The sequence below is a fragment of the Xenopus laevis genome, chromosome 6L (genome assembly GCF_017654675.1).
Source record: "Xenopus laevis strain J_2021 chromosome 6L, Xenopus_laevis_v10.1, whole genome shotgun sequence".
NCBI classification, from domain to species: domain Eukaryota; kingdom Metazoa; phylum Chordata; class Amphibia; order Anura; family Pipidae; genus Xenopus; species Xenopus laevis.
In genome coordinates this window covers 40,445,386-40,467,784 of record NC_054381.1, presented here as the reverse complement: position 1 = coordinate 40,467,784, position 22,399 = coordinate 40,445,386, and the positions used below count along the sequence as shown (strand labels likewise).

Here is a 22,399-nt window from a genome sequence, read left to right as displayed (position 1 = left end):
AAGACAATTGAAAAATAAGTATGGTGTCTTGAGCTACGATTATTTATTCTGCACACATTTTGGCTTTTTGCCTCATTATTTAAGAAGCTCCAACAGCTACACTTACACCTAAGAAACAGCCAAAAGAATGCAACACGGCCATAAAATGGACGTCTGAAAAAATTGTCAGTCCTGTAGGTTATTATGGGTTTTTGTTTATTTCTACCTATCACTTAGCACTTTAAGGCCATTGCATAAGATTTTACTAGAGCTTTACTGGAAGGTTAAGAACTTATTTCTATGCTGAAGCTTAAATAGCTGTGCCAAAAAAACAAAACTGTTGACTTAATTATCATATATTTGTTTTGCTGGCAAAGCCTGCCTACACTGAATTACAATAATCTTGATAAAGATAGAATATAATAGTTACTTCACATAAAATTCTGCATTAGTTGGGGCCTAAATTGCAGGTGTACAAAAATAAGCTTTGTGTCAGGCTCCAGCAACTGTAAAACACTTACTGTTTTAAATAGAATCATATGCTATTGTTGGGTGAAAGTGAAAATGTTTAATTAGTATGACAATGAAAATGAGAAATGTAAATTATTCCTCTGCTTTTTTTCCCCCGAAGGTGTTTTTATTTTAATAAGATGCCGGGAAAAAAAGTTTGCAGTGAGACAATGCAGACAGCACCATGGTGGTGCCCACTCAATATACCTGTAACAGTCTGAACCAGCTATTATTTTTTAACAGTTTTTGGCACTGTGCCTCCTGAGTAAATGAGTCCCAGCTTGAGGAACAATACAAAAGCTCAATACCTATATTTAAAGCTGAAAAGATTACAACAGAATCATAGAAATCAAAAGTTATGGATTTCATGCATGGCCATTTAAGAGTTTTACTTAAAACTCTTTACTGAAAAATGAACAGCAAAAAAAGTATTTCTTATGTATTGTTTAACTAACTGTTTTAAGAAAATAGAACTGTTCATTTCATTATCATATATCTGTTTTGGCTCTAGTACTTGTGCTGCTCACAATTATGGCTCTGAGGACAGGAAATAATTCAACTACAAGCCACGTTATTGGTGTTTCATTGTTACATTCCGCCGCGCATGTTGCAAATGACCGCCCTTATTTACCATAGAGTGCAAGGTATTTATTGTTAGACTTAGGGGGTTATGTAATAAAAGGCACTAAATTTGCCCAGGGCCAGTAACTCATAGAAACCAATTAGTAAGTAGCATTTACTGGTCACCTGTTAAAAAGTGTGGTTCATCTTTAAGGTAACTTTTATTATGTTATAAAATGTCCAATTCTAAGCAACTTTTCAATTAGTTTTCATTATTTATTTGTTATAGGTTTATAGTTATTTGTCTTTTTCTTCTGATTCTTTGCAGCGTCACTGTCCCTTCTAAAAAAAACAAATGCTCGGTAAGGCTACAAATGTATTGTAACTGTTACTTTTTATTATTTATCCTTCTATTCAGACCCTCTCCTATTCCAGTCTCTTATTCAAATCAATGCATGGTTGCTAGGGTAATTTGGGTCCTAGTTACTAGATGCTAAAAATGCAAATCGAGGAGCTGCTGAATAATAAGCTAAATAACTCATAAACCTTCAATAATAAAAAATGAAATCAAATTGCAAATTATCTCACAATGTCACTCTCTACATCATACTAAAATTTCTCAAAGGTGAACAACCCCTTTAAAGGAAAACTATACTCCCAAAATGAACACTTGAGCAACAGATAGTTCATATCATACTAAGTGGCATATTAAAGAATCTTAGCAAACTGGAATATATATTTAAGTAAATATTGCCCTTTTACATCTCTTGCCTTGAGCCACCATTTCCTGATGGTCTCTGTGCTGCCTCAGAGTTCACCTGACCAGAAATAATACAACTTTAACTGTAACAGGAAGAAATGTGGAAGAACTCTGTCTGTTAATTGGCTCATGTGACCTAACATGTATGGTTTGTTGGTATGTTTGTGAGTACAGTGAATCCTACGATCCCAGGAGGCAGCCCTTATTTTTTAAAATGGCAATTTTCTATTTATGATTACCCAATGGCACATACTACTAGAAAAATATATTATTATGAAAATGGTTTATTTACATGAAGCAGGAATTTACATATGAGCTGTTTTATGCAATATCTTTTTATAGAGACCTACATTGTTTGGGGGGTATAGTTTTCCGTTAAATGCAAATACTGCTCCCGGGCAAACTTAGTGCTTTATATTACAAATGGGGAAAAGAGGAAATGTTTAAAAACTTAAGATGGCCTTCCTGTATTCTGAACCTCTCTGGATAATGAGGTTCTAGGTAATAGATTCTAAAAGGCGACTTTTCAAGGCAAATTCATTCTGTTTTAGAAGAGTTAAGTGCAATGGATATACTTGTTCTTAAAGGGATATTGTCATGGGAAAAATTCTTTTTCAAAATGAATCAGTTAATAGTGCTGCTCCAGCAGAATTCTGCACTGAAATCCATTTCTCAAAAGAGCAAACAGATTTTTTTATATTCAATTTTGAAATCTGACATGGGGCTAGACATTTTGTCAATTTCCCAGCTGCCCCAAATCATGTGACTTGTGCTCTGATAAACTTCAATCACTCTTTACTGCTGTACTGCAAGTTGGAGTGATATCACCCCCCTCCCTTCCCCCCCCCCAGCAGCCAAACAAAAGAACAATGGGAAGGTAACCAGATAGCAGCTCCCTAACACAAGATAACAGCTGCCTGGTAGATCTAAGAACAACACTCAATAGTAAAAACCCATGTCTCACTGAGACACATTCAGTTACATTTAGAAGGAAAAACAGCAGCCTGCCAGAAAGCATTTCTCTCCTAAAGTGCAGGCACAAGTCACATGACCAGGGGCAGCTGGGAAATTGACAAAATGTCTAGACCCATGTCAGATTTCAAAATTGAATATAAAATCTGTTTGCTCTTTTGAGAAATGGATTTCAGTGCAGAATTCTGCTGGAGCAGCACTATTAACTGATTCATTTTGAAAAAGTATCCCTTTAACACTTTGGGCCAGATTCAATTCAATGAGAAAAAGTTATCTCACGGTTTATTACATGAAAACTCATGGATGAGAAACCTTTCTCCTAATTTAGTTCCATTTTTTCCCCATATACTTTAATAGAGTTTATTACGTGAAGTTTTTCCTGAATTGAATTGCATCTCAAATTCAATCTTGTCTATCAGTATTCATTCGATAAACCTTTTTCTCACTGAATTGAATCTGGCCCATTATATTTATTTACTTATTATTTATTTATACACATTTTAAGAATACAAATAAATAAATGCAAAATATTACTAAGGGGGTTATTTAGTAAAATTCTAGTTTTCGAGTAGATTTTTTCGGTCATAACTCACATATTTGGGTTAAAAAAAAACTTTTTCGAGATTTATTATACCCCAACCCTAAAAAAAATAGCTTGAATTCAAAAATACACCATCTAAAACCTGTCGAGGTCAATTAGGAGTCAATGACAGAGGTCCCTTGAACCATAGCCTGCATGATGTTTCAGTGGGTTTGCCTGAAAATTCGAGTTTTCAGGTTTTGCAACTCGAACTCGCAAAATCAACTTTTTCCCATTCAAGTTTTTTCTTAAATAAGAAACCATTCGAGTTGTGAGTTCATCCGAGGTATAAAAAACTCTCTTTCGCCCTTTGATAAATAACCCCCTAAATAACTGTTATATATTTTTGAGGTTTTTTTTTGTCTATATTCTATATAAATATGTGTGCATGCAAGACTTGGGCTGTAAATCACAACCTGAATGTACTGCAACTGCTGGAATTTAGACTTTAACCAGAAAGCATACAATTTTTTTGTCTATATTCTATATAAATATGTGTGCATGCAAGACTTGGGCTGTAAATCACAACCTGAATGTACTGCAACTGCTGGAATTTAGACTTTAACCAGAAAGCATACAATTAACATCTTCCTGATGCATCAGTTGAATGGCATTCCCTTTGTTTGATTACAACTGAGCTTACTTCAATCTCCTCTATGTCTTGGATGAACCTCCTGCTGACAGACTGCAAGGCCTCCTGTGGCCACTCATGGAACCAGTCAATAGATGTGCAGTTAACTATGGCTGGGAACTTCCTAGCTCGGACACGCAGAGTGCAACCAACTGGAGAGAAGCACAGAATAACCTGGAGGATACAGAAGAGGAGTAAGAAGCATGGTATGTATGACTGATAAGAGAAGAAAGGACAAGATGAAAATACGAATGTAAATCTCATAACTGCAATGCTGTTTGTATACTTACTGCAACAGCGAGGGTTAACTATCTAATAGGTTTTAATGATTTATTAAGGTTTCAGTGGCTGACAGCAGTCTTAGAATTGTTTCTTCATTAGAACTGTTTAAAGAAATATTTTGCCTGGGTGTCCTGGTGGGAAATCAATACCACTGCTAAAATCTAATATAGACTGTATATACAACAGCCTTTCTAGTTCAACCCTATTTCTATTTTTCTTTTAACATAACAGGATGACAAGCACTGAAGCTGTCAGGTAGGATGATGAGAAGTGATTCTAGAGAACCCTCAATATATGTATTTTTTTTGGTTTTATTTATAACACTAATTCAAATACTGTATTTGACACTGTTAGCAAACATGGTACACTGAATATTTTATTCTCTGTATTTTTATATAGTGTGATATTCTGGGCAATGTGGTTTTCACAGTATGTTTTAGTACAGTGAGTCAATACCCACACAGAAAGTAGGTGTTTAGAGTCAAGGCCTCATTTACATACAGAATGCATTAAATTTCATCAGTAGAAACTAATCAACCAATAGATTTTCTAAAAATGTAAAGAACCAATCTGATTGGTTGGTATGGGTAACTGAACCTACAGGAATACATTGGCCCCAGAGTCTGATGACAACTATTTGGCTGCTACTGCACAAATCATTTATTAGTTATGAATAATTGTAATGTATTAATTTAAAGACCAAGTAAATCCTTCCAATTTCATCTGCTATTTCCTCCATACAGCAGTAGGGGAATGTCTGGCTGAGCAGTGATGTGACCAGATTGCATACAAAAGTGCAGGTACATGACATCAAACATGCATATATGGAAATGCTCATATTGCTTGTAATAATAGTAATAACTACACCTGATAATTCAAAGGTTTAGGGCACCAATTTATATTAGAAAAGGTTCTCAACATATATTGCTTATTACTTTGAGCTGATGCCGAACTCGTTCCAGAAAGAAACTCCAGCAATTCTCTTTAGAGTCATTTAATCCAAGACCCCGCACTTCACTTCGGATCCCAGATATGATGCCGTCAGTTTCCTCTTCTGTGAATAGATCAGGGATTTCTCCTAGAATATAATACAGGTAAAATATTATTATTGTCCAATAAAGGCCGAGGTACCTATAAGTGCGAATTTAGCAGGGTATGGTCAGAATGCTGCACAGGAATTTGTTCCAGAGGAGTGGTATAACTTTATACAGGTCATGGAACTCTGAGGTGACATCTAATATCCTCCTATTTTCATTATTAACACACAAGATTAAGTGACACAAATGATATATATCGATATCATAACTAATGACATCACTCAACACAGTTTACAAGGATATATTTATGGCTCTTTTTTTATTATATAGCAACTAATGTACCTATTATTGTAAAATATAAAGATTATTATAAGTCACAAGCAATTCAATGACCATAAAAAGGCACAAGGCCAAGTGCTTTTATACAGGTCATGGAAAAATGCATTTCTGAATTTTGAAATTCTAACATAGATTAAAGTTTTTACCACTAATACACAAATCTATTTTCATGTGTCACTGGTGTAACCATTGCTGAAGAAGAAGTAAAAGATGAAGCAAGGTAAAGCTAAACAGTTGATGCTCCACTTCTGCCTTGAAATTTCATTGTAACCACATATAATTTGTCAGCAGGGAAAAACTTTAGAGAAAAATGTGTTAGTGTAATCACCTGATGCCAGCAAGTCATTAATCAGAACAAGAAAGTGTTCATCTGGAACCTGGGCATCTGTCAGCAGAAACACTGTGGGCATGTTCTTGGCTCCGGTCCTGATGTACAAATTGGCAAGGTCCACCTGTAGAAGAATAAGAAACTGTTTAGGTTTGGGTGGAATGTGAATGCAGGTACTGTGCATTGTATATGGAAACAAGATACAGCTTTTGGTGTGAGGGGGATTCTGAATGCAATACAGGGACTTGGCCTAACCATTGAAGGTGCCAATATTTATAAGGCCAAGTAAAGGCACAAGCTCTAGAAACATACAGAATACTTGGTTAGGTGCCAAGAGAGAAATTTTAGAAGCAAAGCTTCCCTGGCCCACAGTATTTGGCCAGTAATCAATAGAAAAACATTCTCAACACTACTGCACATGTGCCAAGTAAACTGATCTGGTAGTGTGCAGCAAAGCAATGTCAAAAGGGGGAAACCAACACCCATAATCACACAGGCAACGAATAACAATCAGCCACTGTTCCATGGGAGGCATAAAAACTTTCCTGGTTTAGCTTAGCTTAGTACACAAAGACATGGATATGAATAGATTTAGGGCAGTTCAGTCCATATAATGTAAGACTGTATATGGTTCAATGATGAGATTATGCCAGACCCGTTGAACACTGCATATCCTCTAAATAGGGAAACACTGGAACTCTTCACAAACCCTTGTGATGGTGTTGCAATAATTAATGCTGTAATATAGCCTATTAATGCCATGTTACTTAGATTTCTATCCAAGGTTTAATGGCAAATGGTCTATTAAAGGGCCCTTGGCTCCAGTGAATAAAAAATAATGTCATACAGGACCTTAGCATGGCCTACTATACTCTTGCAACTTCAGCAGAATTTATTGTTATCACCATCAGTGGTAATCCTAATGTTATTCTACAGACTGGCATAGACTTTTCTGATTATTTTATGTATGGAGTGCTAAAATAATATTACAAATATGAAAATATAAGTCACTATAAATTTTTATAGTTATGGAAATTATTGTCCAGATTCTTTAAGAGCTGAAGCTTGCCAGTCAAGAGCTCCTCAGGAATTTGGAACACTCTGCTATTTAAGCATAGCACTGACCAAATCGTCTGAAGTTTTAGAGTTAAAACTGCCATAACTTTGAACCCTCCTCTTCCTTCTACTGCATTTGGATCTGTGTTGGAAGGGAATGAAAGAATATTGACTGAGAAAGGAATTTGCTTTGAGGAGGAGGTTGGTGGTTCCACCGAATGCCATTTTATTTTTACCGTTTCTGTGATGCCAGTTTACAGGACAGTAGGTAACAGGCTTTATACCTTTACAAGTGTTGTTACAGTGAGATTTCATTAACTATATTTCTATTCCCAACATTGACAACTTTAGATAGAGAATAGAGACCACTATTTTGGCAAAAAACACTAAAATGCATTTTGGTAGTTAATAAATGTGGCGCATAGTGGGTATAGCACAGTGTGTGTAAAAAGTAAAAATATATTTCTTACCTTCAAATCTTGGACTGAATATGCATTTTTCAGGGTGATTTGAAAAACTTCAAGGGAACCAATATATGCCGCTAGCTTAGACAAACTTTGTTTGCCACTGCCTCCTACTCCGATTAAAAGGGCATAACCACGAGGCATCTCCAAAATCCGGCTAATGCGACATCTAGTGATAATAAAAAATTATATTACAAGTCCTTTTTTCATATACATACATGCAGTGCCTCCACCTTTGGTTTTCCTAAACTGGCAAAATTAAAGGCATTTTAACTTTTATCTACAGCATTAACAGTGCTCACTTCTAAGGGTGACTTTTTAAGCATAACAAAAAAAAATTCAGCAAGTCCTTGCTGAAAATAAAACAAGTTTTGTTTTGTTTACGAAGAATTTAATACAGACTATTTTGGCAAAAACAGAATAACATAAACAAATAGATTTCGCTTTTATCTTAATACTGCCTACATACAGGCTAAAGTGACGCATATAATATTCTGAATAGCAGCACAACTAGTCTACATGTGGTCAGTTTTCTAGATTGATCAGCACAAAAACCCCATATGCAACAGTCTGGGTCATCGATTAGTCTTGCCATTTTATCTGATCAACCAAAACTGGTGTTCTCACTCCCATGTCCATCTGGAGCTTGGCCTACGTCACAACCCCTACCTAAATAAATTTCTTCTTATTGATAAGAAGGGCAGAGGTTGAATTGTAAGAACAGAGTATTGATATGAGTTCTTGAACTAGCCGCACTTCCTTTTACAAAGAAAGGGAAGTTTGGCTAGCAATATTATGTGCGCTTCAAAAAACACATTTACCTTGCGCTATAGGAGGCTTTTTGTCACTCCTGAAAAAATGCAAGGTTTTCAACTCTCCTCCCTGAAGAGACATAACAGTTTTGCACAAACTTATCATTTGGGAATTTGGAAAAGTCTTTCCATTGATATGTAATAATTCCTTAGATTTTTGGTACCAGCATGATAAAGAGCTTGCTCTTTATTATTATCATATTTTAACCATATTTTACATTCTGAACAGACCAGATTAGGTCTATGGTTTAGATCAGGATATAGGCTGAATCATAGCATCAAACAGTGTCTAGAGACCCAATTGAAAATTATCAGGAATGTCCGCTGTCTCTCCTCTTTCTCAGGTTGCGAATTCAAGATGGTGACACCCATGGTGTCCACGTGGGTTGCGATGCTCAACTGGTGGCATCAGCGTTTGATGTGGTTTGGTGCCAGATTTGAAATAAAGAGAAGCCAGAGACCCGGAATCAATGTCTGAATGTAGTTTCTACTTCTGAGTGTTCCGGGGTGCACTAAAATTGTTTATCGATTTATTCCTGGCATTTAACTTCTGACTTCACTATTTGCTGCCTGCCCTGATCTTTTGCCAGAATACTACTATGAACTTTCTTAACCCTTCTTATACTACAAATTGGACTTTCTGTATACAGCTTACTCCTTGGTCCCAACTTTAACCTTACAAGAACCACTAGGCCTTAACAAAAATATAGACTGGTAAGTTGCAAGACTGTCCTACAATCATAGATTCTGAAGTCTTAGGTTTTTGTACTTAGAAGTTGAGTACATCTCTTTTCAATCAAAAAGAAACTTGGGATTGTATTATTCTTAAGAGATATAGGCACTTTCTATAAGAAAGGTCCTGCAACTTTCCTTAAAAAAAGCTCTTTCAACAGTCCACAGGAAATTGTTGAGGATATGCTGTCATGTTAATAATGAGACTAGTCACAAGTGTAGAATATTTGCACAACTGTCACCTAAAAACCTGTCTGTTTTCTTCAAGTGACATCATGTGTCATTCAACTATTCCACGTTTAAGGTGATTCACCTAGTCAAAATTGAGGAGCAATACTTGGTAAATACCAGCAACTAAAAAACAAAACAATTTCCTATGCATAGAGGTTGCCTAAAGACTGTATATACTTACACATGCTGCATTGCATCTTCAAACAGAACCAGATTCATTGCTGCAATGAGCTCGTTGTAACTGTCTAGAGCCTCTTCAAGTGTTTTCTTGAGCATGTCCCATCCTTTTACTGGCATGTAGGCCTGAGTATCAAGGCCATTGGCAAAGTGACAAAATATCAAAGGCTGCTGAGAAACAACTTGTTCTTCAACACCCTACATTATGAAAACAGAAAGAAAACTGCAATAACAACACACTGATCTATGTCATGTTATATAGTGAATAAAGTACCCCCTCTTGTAAAATATAAGGATATAATAAGCTACCAAGGCGTTGTATGACCATCTAAAAACCCAAGGCCGAAAGCAACCTGAATGAAAGCTTTCCAGGATATGTGTATTTTGTAAACTTATAACAGGGACTGTTATTTAGAGTGAAAAAGAATAATTTTAGACATATTAACCGTACTAAATTTATAGCACTTATAACACTGCTTAAATATAAATTTTCTCATATTTGTATTCAAATAGAATTCCGAGCATTTCCTTACCTCAAAATATCTCCGAGCTGTGTCTTGAAGGATTCTTTTAAACAAATCAGAATCTTTGGTTTCCACTAGTTTGTCTCCATAGACGCGTGAAGACTCATGAAACCACAAGCGGATAAGGTCACTCGGAAGTTTCAAACATTCAGCTGTAGCAAACAGAATTCCCTAAAAGGAAATAGAGGCAATGGAGATAACATGCACATAAGGTGATGAGCAGTACTGAATAACATGCCAGAGTCAAGTTCCTATACTTTTTCTGTTGTCAGACATGAATGTTGTAGTCTACTGCTCATCTGCTCAATATCTAATGACTACAGGCCTGGACTGGGAGTCAAAATAGGCCCTGCTATTCCAAGTACGCAGAGGCCCAAACAGCCACCAACCAGCCCACTCTATGGTAACTTTCTATGGAACCATACAGCAGCCCCTCTGGCATTTGCCAGAACCCACAGATTGCCAGTCTGGGCCTGAATGACTAATAACAATTACCCCTCTATTACCCTCCACTGCTCTATGTTGTATGGGTGCTGCAAAACAAATCAACAAAGAAATTTTTGTGGTCCCTGGAGGAGGTGTTACTGCTAAAATTGAGAATGCTGAATATAGCAGCAGATATTCTCAATATGGCTGGGCCAATCTCTATTCATTTAGTCACTGCTCAGACAATAACACTTATAATATAGTTTAAGTCAGTGTACTAAATAGCTAACTATACAATAGCTCACTGTTGAATAGCTAACTATACAACATTTATCCACATACCTGAAATATGTTGGTGATATCTCTTATGTTGAATATATAATGGAATTTAATTGCCGTGGGAAGGAAATTCTGAACCATCTTATGGCTGAGCCATATAGTAGCCTGTATAATTGAAGAGCCAGCCTTGAGTATTGAAGGACTAAATGAGTGCCCCTGGAAGTGAAAACTGAGGATCTTGCTAAAAATCACTTCAATCGCATCATTTGAGGGGAAATTAACAGCAAATACTGTAAAATGCCTCTAAACAAAAACAAAGACAATCATTACATTAATGTCATTTAATTACTCACCCATCAAAGTCATTTCAAAGTGCTCTATTATATGATTTTTATAACATACTTGCAGTCGTTGGTTAATGGTAAAGCTTCCAGCAGTTGGATTCATACAAGCAACATATTGGCAATTATGAATTTCCTTTAAAGACATCTTTTGCCTTTCATACCTAACAAAACATAACATTATGAAATATATATTAGAGAACACAATGTACTGATATTTGCCACAAGTATAAAAGGTGTTTTTTCTGAATGTTTTAACCCCATCATTTTGGCTTAATTTCTTACCAGTGTCCATAATCAATATGTTGGCGAATCAGGGTATGGGGCTGGACTGTTCCAAACTTATCTACCTCTGGCATATTCATATCATCTATGAAGTAGACAAGTTTTTTGTTTCCTACTGGTCCATAGTTCCGTCCTGCTTTCTTCTCCAAAGGCTTCTCAAGAACCCCTGAAACAGGAAAGATTATATTTTTAATGAGTTCAAAGCTGAAGCAAACATGATAATGGTTCACTATGTGGATCACTCCTTCTGCTATTTAGGGTAAACTCAGGTTAATCCTTTAAAATGAAAATTACACAAACACCTATGGAATGGAATTCTGTGTCTCCTTCTAGTGCGCTAATTATTTATCCATAAGCCTACAGCAGCGCCTACAGCAGATAATACAAAAAATAGCAGCAGAAAACTTTTTACGCTAATTTAATTCTATGATGTTAAAAGATTTGACCGGTATTTTCTCTGAAAGCTCTGAAGTATGGAAAATGGAATAAATGCATTACTTTTGTTTTATTTCAAAAAACATGTGGTTTTGAACTAAATACCTTTTTCTTGCCAGAAGGTAAAATAAGCACAGGCCAAATATGATGAGAGTAAGGGACATCCTATTTACTCTTTTTAATCCAGTAACCAAGAACTTTCCCAAAGAGCCCACCTATGATATAAGGAGTGATGCCCTGGTAGGTGACTAGATGACCCAATCCCTGACTATAAGGAGTCTACATCCTGCAGTGATTTTGCACTAGACATGTGTTTGTTCCCCCACTTAAATTAATGCTGGCAAATTGTGCCCCTAACAGCCAGAGTGTGTTGGAAATGGTTAGGCCATCCAAGAAACCTAGACAAGATAACTATATAGCCTGAATGCATTTATATCACTGATTAGTTATTGCACTTACTCTGCAGAGCAGATGATGAAGTATAATAGTTAAAAGGTACTTTTGCAATCATATAGTGATCAGGAAGCGAGGCCAGTCTGTCACTGAGAAATACAGTCTTCCCTACTCCAGCATTGCCCACCAACATAACTGGATTGGACTTTTGTATCAGCAGGTCAGTAAAATACCCAAGGCATGTGGTTTCTGCCGTATGAACAAAGACAGCCTGAAAGGAAACAAAATACTCACACAGATAAACTGCAGTTACAGATACAACATAGGCATTCATTTTTATCATCAGCATCATGAGAAAACAAGCTAAAAGCAAAGCACACAGCAAACATGAAAACATATGCATGTAAGTAAGTTTAAGCAGGCATAAAGGCAGTGGGTGCGCACAAATGGTTCTACAGCTTTTACTGTTCTGTGCACCCAATTAGCTTAGACATTTAATGCATATTTTTGTCTTGTATAAAAAAATTATAGAAAAAAACAGGCACCTTTCATAGAGTATATGTTCCATTTGTAGTATGGGAACTATTGTCCAGAATACTCTGGACCTGAGGTTTTCTGGATAAGGGATCTTTCTGTAATTTGGATCCCCCTACATTCAGCGGGTTATTTATCAAAGTCCGAATTTATCTCAACATTTCCAGCAACAAACTCCGATGTAATCTGCATGGGTTTTTTCTTCGTATTAATTATTCGATTTTCCCGAATAAAATCAGATTTTTGCGTTTTTTCCAGATTTTTCATCCGAAAATTCAGATTTCTTATGCTTTTGCCCGAAAATTCCAAAAACTTTGGGGTATTGCACAAAACCCAGCACACATCAAAAAATCATTGGGACTAATATGCAACCTCGACAGGTCTGAGATGCTGGATTTTCTGATTCGGATTTTTCCATTCTCGGGGTTCAATAAATTCCGAAAAATTCGTGATTTTTTAAAAGTCCAATTTTATACTAAAGTATCACAAATTTTTCGAGATTTTTGCATTCAGAGATTGCCTCTAATAAGGGTTAATTATATCTTAATTGGGATCACTTACAACATTTTTCTTTATTATTACAGAGAAAAGGCAACTCATTTTAAAAATTATGCCAATAAAATGAGAGAGTTTATGAGAGATAGTGATGTGATTTTATCCGACCCGCACCCAACCCTAACCCGCCCTCCCTCAGCCCGCGCCCGCCTGACTTCCGGGTTCCTTTTATAGACCTGCACCCGCCCCACCGGTGACTTCACAAAAGGGGTAGGGCAAGCAAGCTCATGTCTATAAAAAATGAAGCCGGAAGTCGGAAGCCGGCAGTGCAAGGTGGAGCGCGAGGAGAGCAGGAAGAACAGCTCATCTGCAAATGGGGGTGCGAGGTCGGACCAAACAAGCCCAACCCGCGGGTATAGAGCCAGCCCGCACATCACTAATGAGAGATGACCTTCCCGTAATTTCGAGCTACCTGGATAACAGGTTACCGGATAACGAATCCCATTCCGGAATTATCATTATAAAATTAAAGGAGTTCTACAGGCAGAAATAAGAAAGGTTGTGGCCAACAGGTGTTGCTTAAGCAAGGCTAAAACTGAAGGCTGAGTAATTAACATTGCAAGAAAGCTTGCAGGGAAAAAAACCCCAGAAAAAGCATATATCAAAGATATATAGTGACCCTAACATTTTCCCAATCACTGCTTATAGTTGAACGATCACTAAGAGTTGCTGTTTGTATACTTTTAAAGGATATTTTATTTCTCTCACCCCTCATCTGGATATTTTTCTACTTGCAAACATCAAACACCCTCTATAATGAAATTAGCTCACCGCAATGATGGAATTGGACTCTATTAAAACTACATACTATACCTGCAATGAGGAATCCATGTCCATTTCAAAACTGGGGACTCTTTCAGCCCATGAGATGAACCTTCTTGCTTTGTTGTCCAAATAATAATCAAAGATAGTTCCTTGTGCCGGAAACTTTACACTCTTCATTTCCTTGATCCACCATCGACTGAATTCAACTCTATAATCAGTGAGCTGAAAGGAATAAATGTAACTATATAATGCATCTATTTCACACGGCTAGCTATGGCCATTTTAGATCACTACACTTGATATTTTAATATAACATTTAATAATAGTAGCCCAGAGTATTCAAAACCTCCAGAAACACATCTTTTGAGCTAGTTTGTCTTATTTTACCTTTTCCAATTAAAAAGAGAATAAAGTACAATTTAATAAGGGCATAGCTCATAAATGAATTGAACATGCCTTCTCAAATATTTGGGTTCGGAGCTATAATTTGAAGTTGCCATTTTGCAATATTGATATAGGCATTCTCCAGAAACATCAATAAAATTTCCGCTATAGAGTTATAAAAGCAACAAGAAACTAAACATAAGTGTTACCCTCATGCTTAAGAACGCAATATAATTTTCTGTGGGGTAAAGTTAAAATGTCTTACTTTTCACTTCTATCTTGGTTCTTAACATTGTCCATTACATAATCAAAACCTACACAAGAACCAAGCTATGGTATAGAGCTTGGAAATACTGGAAGTAAATTGTGTTTAGCATTCTGCAGTCATTGTAATAGCTGAGATCACTTTACATCCAGGCTTGGCTAATCAATGTCTTATTTTCTACAACATTTTTAATAAGAATATTTTTCTTGTTAAAACAAACAAACAAACCTGGTCTCTATGTAATGCTCCTCCAAATGCCCAGATACACGCAAACACAAAGTACAGCTCATACAGTTCTCTGGCTGAATCTGGCGGCACATTGTCAGGGGTAAGGAGGCAGTCCAGCAGAGAGCACAGAGTCTATGGTAACATGGGAACAATTGAAACTCATTCAATACAAAGGGGTTTCCAGTATAAAAAAATTAAAGTGATAATGTTATGACAGACTTTATCCATCCATTGTACACTAATAGCTGGGCTGAAGGATGACCAACAAGAGGGTAATATGAAATGAAGGCATGAAGAACATGAAACATTAGAGTGTTTGATCTAAGTGTCTCTGTGATAGATTAAGACAAGACTAAAAAAATACGGTATGATGGATATCTGTCCCTATTATCTATTACCCAATTTACAATAAAATGTCAGAGCTGTGAAATCCTTATACAAAGCTGGACATGAAAACATGTCAAATGTATTACCTGTACCATGCTATTCTCTAATATAGGGCTGATGGTTTTAAGAAAGCCAGTTCTAAACTGATCCAAACATGGAGGCACATATTTGTCAAAAAGAATTGTCAAATTAGCCTTTTCAGTTTGGTTACTTCTTGTTTCTATCCAGCTTGTCACATATCTGAAAGAAAGAAATTAGCATATAATAAGCGAAATTGTTTCTTGGTATGGCTTAGCGAATTAACATGTTTTAAAGCTATAATAGATTTATTGGAAAATGTATCTACATTTTTGAACGCTTTAGAAATATATAAATTAGTACAGAATCATTGTTCGAAATATTTATGAACCTGGATGGCTCTAGTTCTATGAGAGATATGAACGGTTGAAATTTATGCTACCTGCTGTAGGCCCCCACTAAGCCTTAGTAATATTGACTTGTATGGTGAGAATAGAAGGTGTCTGACTTCATTTCTGGTGCTCATGGGGGCAATAAAAATATGAGAAATCCTTCATGAAGCAAGTACAAAATGCAATCTTAGCACTTCGTTCTGCCCTATTTTTTATTCACGGCAAGTTGCATTTTCAGTGAATCCATGGTGGGTTTGAATTGCATAATTTCCAGTGTATGTCGCTGCTCCCTAATTCAATGGGTCCCTATTGGGTCTTGTATTTGTTATACTCCTATGTTCTGAGGCAATCTGTCTCATTTACAATGTTTACTCTCACCACCTGTTCTAAAGGAATACAGAAGTCCAGTAACACTCAGAGCCCTGTTGCATTCGCTGACAGCCCTGCCTTTCTTGAAAGGAACAGTACAGATGTGCAATTGTCTGCACCAAGGCTGTCCAACTGGAGGCCTGTGGGCCCACGGGTCCCTCATTATCCCCTAAACATATTCTGGTGTAAAACAAAAAAATTATTGTCTGCCCAAAAGATAGATTGTTTTTTTTTATAGCCCCATAAACAATTAAACTAAGGAATTTATGCACACAAAATGCAAAGTACCTCTCTCTTTTTATGTTTATGTTACATATGGACCATTGAAAATACTTACGGGCTCCAGCCAAGATCCTGGGGATTCATATAGAGAATTCCTGCTCTTGAAACAGTGGCAGGAGTGGCTGTTTTTAAATGGTGAATCTCAAAGAGCAGACGCATAGTAGGAGTAAGAGGGATTCTTTCATTACTGGCAAGGGTCAGGACCTTAATTCAAATATAGAAAATATAATATACTCATATATTTTAAATAATTAGAAAAAACATTAATTTTGTTGCATTAATGTACCCCTATCATCCCTAGGATCCGTTATGGAGGTCTCTTATGTTTTTTTTTGTTTGTTTTTTTAAATCGATATTTTCAGAGATATAGGTGCCTTAGCTTAGCTTCCATTAGCTTTCACCTGTACTAAAAGGAGCCATGGTCAGTAGAGGTTTTGGTACTATTGCTGTCTATATTTCAAGCTTATCTAAACTAAATAAAACAATATGGCTTCAGTCTCTCCTACATAAATAGATACAACACAAAATAGTGTTCTGTACTGCTATAATTTTTCCTTAAATATTTATATATATTTATATATATTTTTTGCGTATGTGGTTATGCCATTCATTTTTGTACTGCTTTTTAAAAGCACAATATGGTTACATACAATAAATTATATATGAGAAAACTAAGAACATGTTACAGTCATAGCTGTGGCCCCCACATGAGTTGCACCAAAAACTGAGTATGTTCCTTTTACAAAATGGTATTGTATTTACTCATCAACATGAAATCTAAGGAGTCAAGGGGCCATGCATGAGGCCCATGAAACTTAGAATCATGCCAGTCGCTAATATAGCAATTTTGCTATTATAAGGTATGAATCATATCAAAAAGGAAGCATTGCCCATCTGAGGAAGAGGAAGGCATGAACATTGGGTACAGGTAATTATTTTGAGAATGTGCAATTCTTCCTTTAATACATATTTAAATGTTTGACCCATTTACTCAATCACAGCTAGATCAATGATGCAATGATCTCACAGGCTCACAACAAGGTCAAAGGTCTTCAACCTCAAAAGCTAAATGATAAGAACCTCTTCTGTTTGTACCATAGTGTTTCACACCTCCTACCCTAAACACATATATGGTTCCATGCCCTCTTCCTTTCCTTTAAAGGAGAAATATTATGTAAAAAAACAGGACTGCGCCAGTGCATTAAACTCTTTTATATATAGAAGGAATGTGCTTTAAAATGTTTTGTTTCTGGTTACTTTATTAAAAATTTCTGCAAAAAACCCTACTAGTCTCGTCTATCTGTTCCATGTCCTGCTGCCTCCTTTCCCAGGCGGTGCAGGGGAGCGAGCCCCACTCAGCACACTACACTGTAGGCTAGGAACCAATCAGCAGCTAGGTTGACCTGATAGGGAACGGAAGCCTGTCTTTGCATGTGTGACTGCGGGGCTGTGATTGGCTATTCTCCTCCTACTGTGCTTCTTGCAGAGACCGTTAGGACACGCCCACCCCTCATTTAAAACTCAGACAGGGACTAGAGAACATCTATAGGGAGCTCCAATAAAGGGGCCATTTTTAAAGAAAATTTTAATTTACATACAAAAGTAAAACCAGCACCATATAGTAACATCATTGCCTACAAAATGAGGGTTTTTTTTAATTTATCCTACACATTTCCTTTAATTATTTGGACAGAGAAGTAAATCAGAAAGCAAATGTAAGGGATCGCTTACACAAAGCAATATGCAAAAGCCTGGATGTTTGGCTTCATAGTCCAAAAATCTAGCAGATGATTCACTTACCTTATTATCATCCATGACAGTATTAAGTGATTCAATCCACATGGGATCTATGTCCCCATCAAGCACAATCCATTTTGGACCCTCATGAGTTAGATTTGCCTGCTCCCGCATTAGAGATGATAAAAGTCCTGATAAAAAGCATTATGCAAGTTGGAATATTTAATAGCTTTGTTTGGAGTGAAGTTTCTCGTTATTAATCAATTAATACACTGTACTAATTCATGCAATTTTTATATTACAATTAGGCAAACCAGACACAGGGTCACAAGTAATACATTTATAAGAACTCGGTCTAAATATTGCTTTTATAATGTTATGTTTTTGTGGAAAATGCACATGATTTTTGAGGAAGGGGCAGCAGTGACATTTTCTTAACCAGTACCTACTTTGGATAAAATTGCTATAACACCATGGCTGGAAAAATCAGCTTAAAATTTAATAAAATGCACTAAGTTTGCCCAGGAGCAGTAACCCATAGCAATCAATCAACAGGAAGCATTTACTGGTTAAAAAAAAAAATCTTATTGGTTGCTATGGGCTACTGCTCCTGGGCAAACTTAGTACCTTTCATTACACACGGGGGTTAGTTTGGAAAAGTAATTTACTGTTTTTTTATTTTTACAAATTGGTTTTCCCAATACAAAAGACACTTGTTTGCCTGTTACCCTTGTTACCCTAATTTGTGTCATTCAGAGCATATAAAGTGTACAATGCAAACACCCATTTACATGTCATGTGAAGCAAAATAGAGATTGCACTGAAACTCAAAAGAGTTGCAAGCTTGGCTGATGGACAGTGACAAGGTTATGGATGGACAATGTCTGCAAGCTGCTAGCTCAGCCTTTTCTACACTACAGCAGTGACACAATTACATTTGAAGAAACAAGCAAAAGGCTGTTTAGCTGACACTGTGAATGTTTCCTAAATCATTAACTACATAATATATATATTACCCTTTCTGAAAAAAACTAAATACATGTCACCGACATACACAGATGTCCTTTGCCTTTTTTTTTTTTTGCTAGGCAACTAGTCAAACAAAAGGTTTTTGTCTTATTGCTTAATTAAAAATGTCAAGTTTGTCAAAATCTGAATAATAGGTAGTCCCACATGAAAACAGTTGAGCCGCATGGCTTATTTGCATTGGGAATTTTCAAGCATAACATTAATTGTTAGATGTTATATTGTTACTTGATATATGTGATTTGTATAAACCCGCTATGGCCAGCTACAGGTCACAAGAAGCTATATAATGGTGGCTCCCCCCCCATATGGGTATCTCAGGGCAATCAAAATGTTGCTGATTAGAAATGCTAGTCATTTTTCTCCAGTTGTATTTGTCTAATGGAAATATGAATGGGGAATGCATATTTATTTCCCAGTTGCTTTTTTCCCCTGGACGTCCTTGACATTGTTTCTGGTTTAGCATACATTGCCACTGTTTCCCAGGCTGACTAGCTACGACCATCCTTATAACTTGATATAGTCCTCATATTGTGTTATAAACAATCAAGAAACCACACAGTTATGGTTTAGTAGCTCAGTGTGGTGGGGACTATGATTATAGGGGCATGGGCAGCCAAATAGGGCTGTATTCCACATAATTCCCCAGATATTCTCATAGACCGTAGAGAGAAATACCATAAAACTATGTCCCTGTACTAATCACAAATCGGCAGGAACATTTGAGGGTATCATGGACCTCTAAAATACTGTAAACTCCCTGAGGCTTGTACCTTTAGCCTTAGGATTGGTCAACTCATAAAACATTGTCAAAACATTAATGCTGAGTGTAATGTAGATTTGTAAATCAAATGAGAAATGATAATTTGGCACTCTATATCTAATGGAGGAAAACTACAGATCTATAGCTCTATAGAGATCTAAAGGATGCCCCTGATATACTTTTAGGATGCTCTACAATGTGATTGATCCTTCTTATGAGAGCGACATTTGCATTATAAGTGTGACATGGAAGACTTGGCACACAACTGCCAATCTCCTTTAAAGCAGGGTCAAGAGTTTGCATTCCTGTGTAAACTATAGAAATCAAATGGCATTCCAGCCTACCTACCGTCTTTCCATTCTCTTGTGGCTGGGTGAATGAATCCAAAGAGTTCATCAGTGCTAACGGCTTTTGGGTTCAGATCATTCCATACCGGCTTCTGCTTTCTGTTTAAGTAGGTCTTGTTCAGAGTCTGCAAAACCTTGTAAAATACTCCGAATTTATTAATGCATTTTATTTAGTAAAATATCAAATACAATATTTTTCCCCCTGGAGTACATTAATTTTCGTGTTGTTTCCTGATCTAAACCATCAGTAATTACCAAGATGTTCTGAGTAAAATGGAAGCAATTAAGTTTACAGAATGTAGTGTAATTAGTTGTGATGAAAGAGATTAAGTGCAGAAGTATTGTATGTGTGCAAGAAAGGGAATTATACAAATAACTGTCACAAAGCCAGATCTAAAATGAACTCACAAATTGTAGGTTAGGTTCTTTTATAACTTACAAGGTCAATTTATCTGAAATTAAAATAGCTTCAAAAATAAAACTGTAATTGACCACTTATGCGGAAAACCTATGCAACCTTGATAACATCTATTTTTACCAACTCCAATGATAATGCTGTTTAACTGCTCGCATGCTGACCAATGTTTACTGTTAAATGAGAGTGCAACGTTATGAAGATTAAAAATAGAATACAGAACAAGAGTTAAACCCTAAACACAACTTATTACATCACTTAGTAATTAAGGTGAGTGCATATTTTATATAACACTTGTCCCTCCCATGAGTTTATATTTTTTCTATTTACTGATATTTAGCTTGAGTAGCAAACATGTTATATCTATTTAAATTAAGAGAGAAAATACAACTTATATTGAAATGAAGACACTAACCTCAGATTTTAATATTAAGGTACAGGGGAGGTTGATGCCAAGTATAGGGGTATAACAATGATGCTTATTTTTTTATATAATTGTCTGTTCAGGCTATGAGAAAATCAGGGATTTGTTCCTAAGCCTTTTAGCATTCAGGTAGCCACAGCCTCAAAAACACTGCCATATGCCGATGGCACACAAGGTATTCTAACCCCGCTGCTCTCCAGTGGAGAACAGCAGCAGGAAAAAACACCAGTAACACCTCTAAAGGAGAAAGGTGAAATACAGCAAAATAAATTTTATATTTATTAATTTATGACACGTGTCGTAGACAAATCAAAATGGAAAATTATAAAATAAAGAGAGTCTGCAGAATGAAGTGCTGATGGACACAAGGCAGCCCTGTTATTATCACCTGCCATAGGGCGGGCTGTAAGGACAGGGCTCCTTAGCACTCCATATCCACTGGTGCTCCCTAATTTGCTCATCTTAGTTGTGAAAGTTAAGGGGACCGATGGGGGACGTCTACAGTCTTCTCCTCATGTATACAGCACTGCCAGCAGAGTTATATTCATGAAGGCAGAGAAGATCTTTGTGTGATATTCTGGAGGGCAAAGACCTGTGCCTGTGATGCAAAGTGTGTGTGGCAGGGTATACTCGTTTCTTTGCACCATAACAGGCACTTTGTAAAGAGTTTGCCTTCAGTTTCTTTTAGTTATCAAGAAAGCATCATTGTTCTAAATGTAAATATATATTGTGAAGTGAGTGGATACAACTACATTAAAAAGGGTGCTTCTCAGGCAACCCATAGGCTAGCATGGCCCAGTGGGGGGATGAAATAGCCTTAATTCTAACAAATTAATTAAAGCGACAGATGGCCTACCTTGCTTTTCCCAGTACCAGCATTTCCAACGACAAAGACAGAATGACGAACCGCAAGCAGCTCCTCCAGCTGGACAACCTGATATACATAACTGTATTTATTAATTTGTTATATTCTCCTTGTTACTATGCTATTGTTTCCTATTTGCTCTCACACTCACATTTGCATTAAACAAGGGTTCATTGTTTCCTGTGGGGTCATAAGGAACTAGCAGCAACTAATATCTCTTTGTATCACAGGCCCTGAGACAATGTTTTAAAATACATATATGCTAATAAGGTTGTTAGAGTAAGGGGGTTATTTACTACACCCCGATTTTTTCGGGTCTGGCTTTTTGTGACAAAATCTCAAATTTTTCGAGAGTTATTATACCCCGATGCTGCAAAAAGCCAGTATCTGAAAACTCGGCATCTCAAACCTGTCGAGGTCCTGTATAAGTCAACGGAAGACGTCCTTATCCCAATTCAAAGATACGATTCAGGTTTTCACTCAATTTAATCTATTCTTTCAGTAATCCG

The 22,399-nt window shown here is 36.6% G+C and overlaps 1 protein-coding gene across 1 annotated transcript in view; it reads right to left on the bottom strand.

Annotated features, from left to right (window-relative positions):
• The window catches only part of dnah11.L (dynein axonemal heavy chain 11 L homeolog), a 156,238-nt gene that overhangs the window by 56,268 nt on the left and 77,571 nt on the right, over positions 1-22,399 (bottom strand). Inside the window, exons 40-56 of the mRNA XM_018267365.2 lie at positions 21,882-21,959; positions 20,188-20,320; positions 18,114-18,241; positions 16,369-16,517; positions 15,339-15,492; positions 14,866-14,997; positions 14,037-14,210; positions 12,201-12,405; positions 11,307-11,472; positions 11,083-11,185; positions 10,744-10,983; positions 9,985-10,146; positions 9,456-9,649; positions 7,506-7,668; positions 5,980-6,103; positions 5,211-5,353; positions 4,006-4,167 (exon numbers count right to left, since the gene is read on the bottom strand). Of these exons, the coding sequence (XP_018122854.1) occupies positions 4,006-4,167; positions 5,211-5,353; positions 5,980-6,103; positions 7,506-7,668; positions 9,456-9,649; positions 9,985-10,146; positions 10,744-10,983; positions 11,083-11,185; positions 11,307-11,472; positions 12,201-12,405; positions 14,037-14,210; positions 14,866-14,997; positions 15,339-15,492; positions 16,369-16,517; positions 18,114-18,241; positions 20,188-20,320; positions 21,882-21,959 (2,610 nt within the window). The remainder of the gene's footprint in view (positions 1-4,005; positions 4,168-5,210; positions 5,354-5,979; positions 6,104-7,505; positions 7,669-9,455; positions 9,650-9,984; positions 10,147-10,743; positions 10,984-11,082; positions 11,186-11,306; positions 11,473-12,200; positions 12,406-14,036; positions 14,211-14,865; positions 14,998-15,338; positions 15,493-16,368; positions 16,518-18,113; positions 18,242-20,187; positions 20,321-21,881; positions 21,960-22,399) is intronic.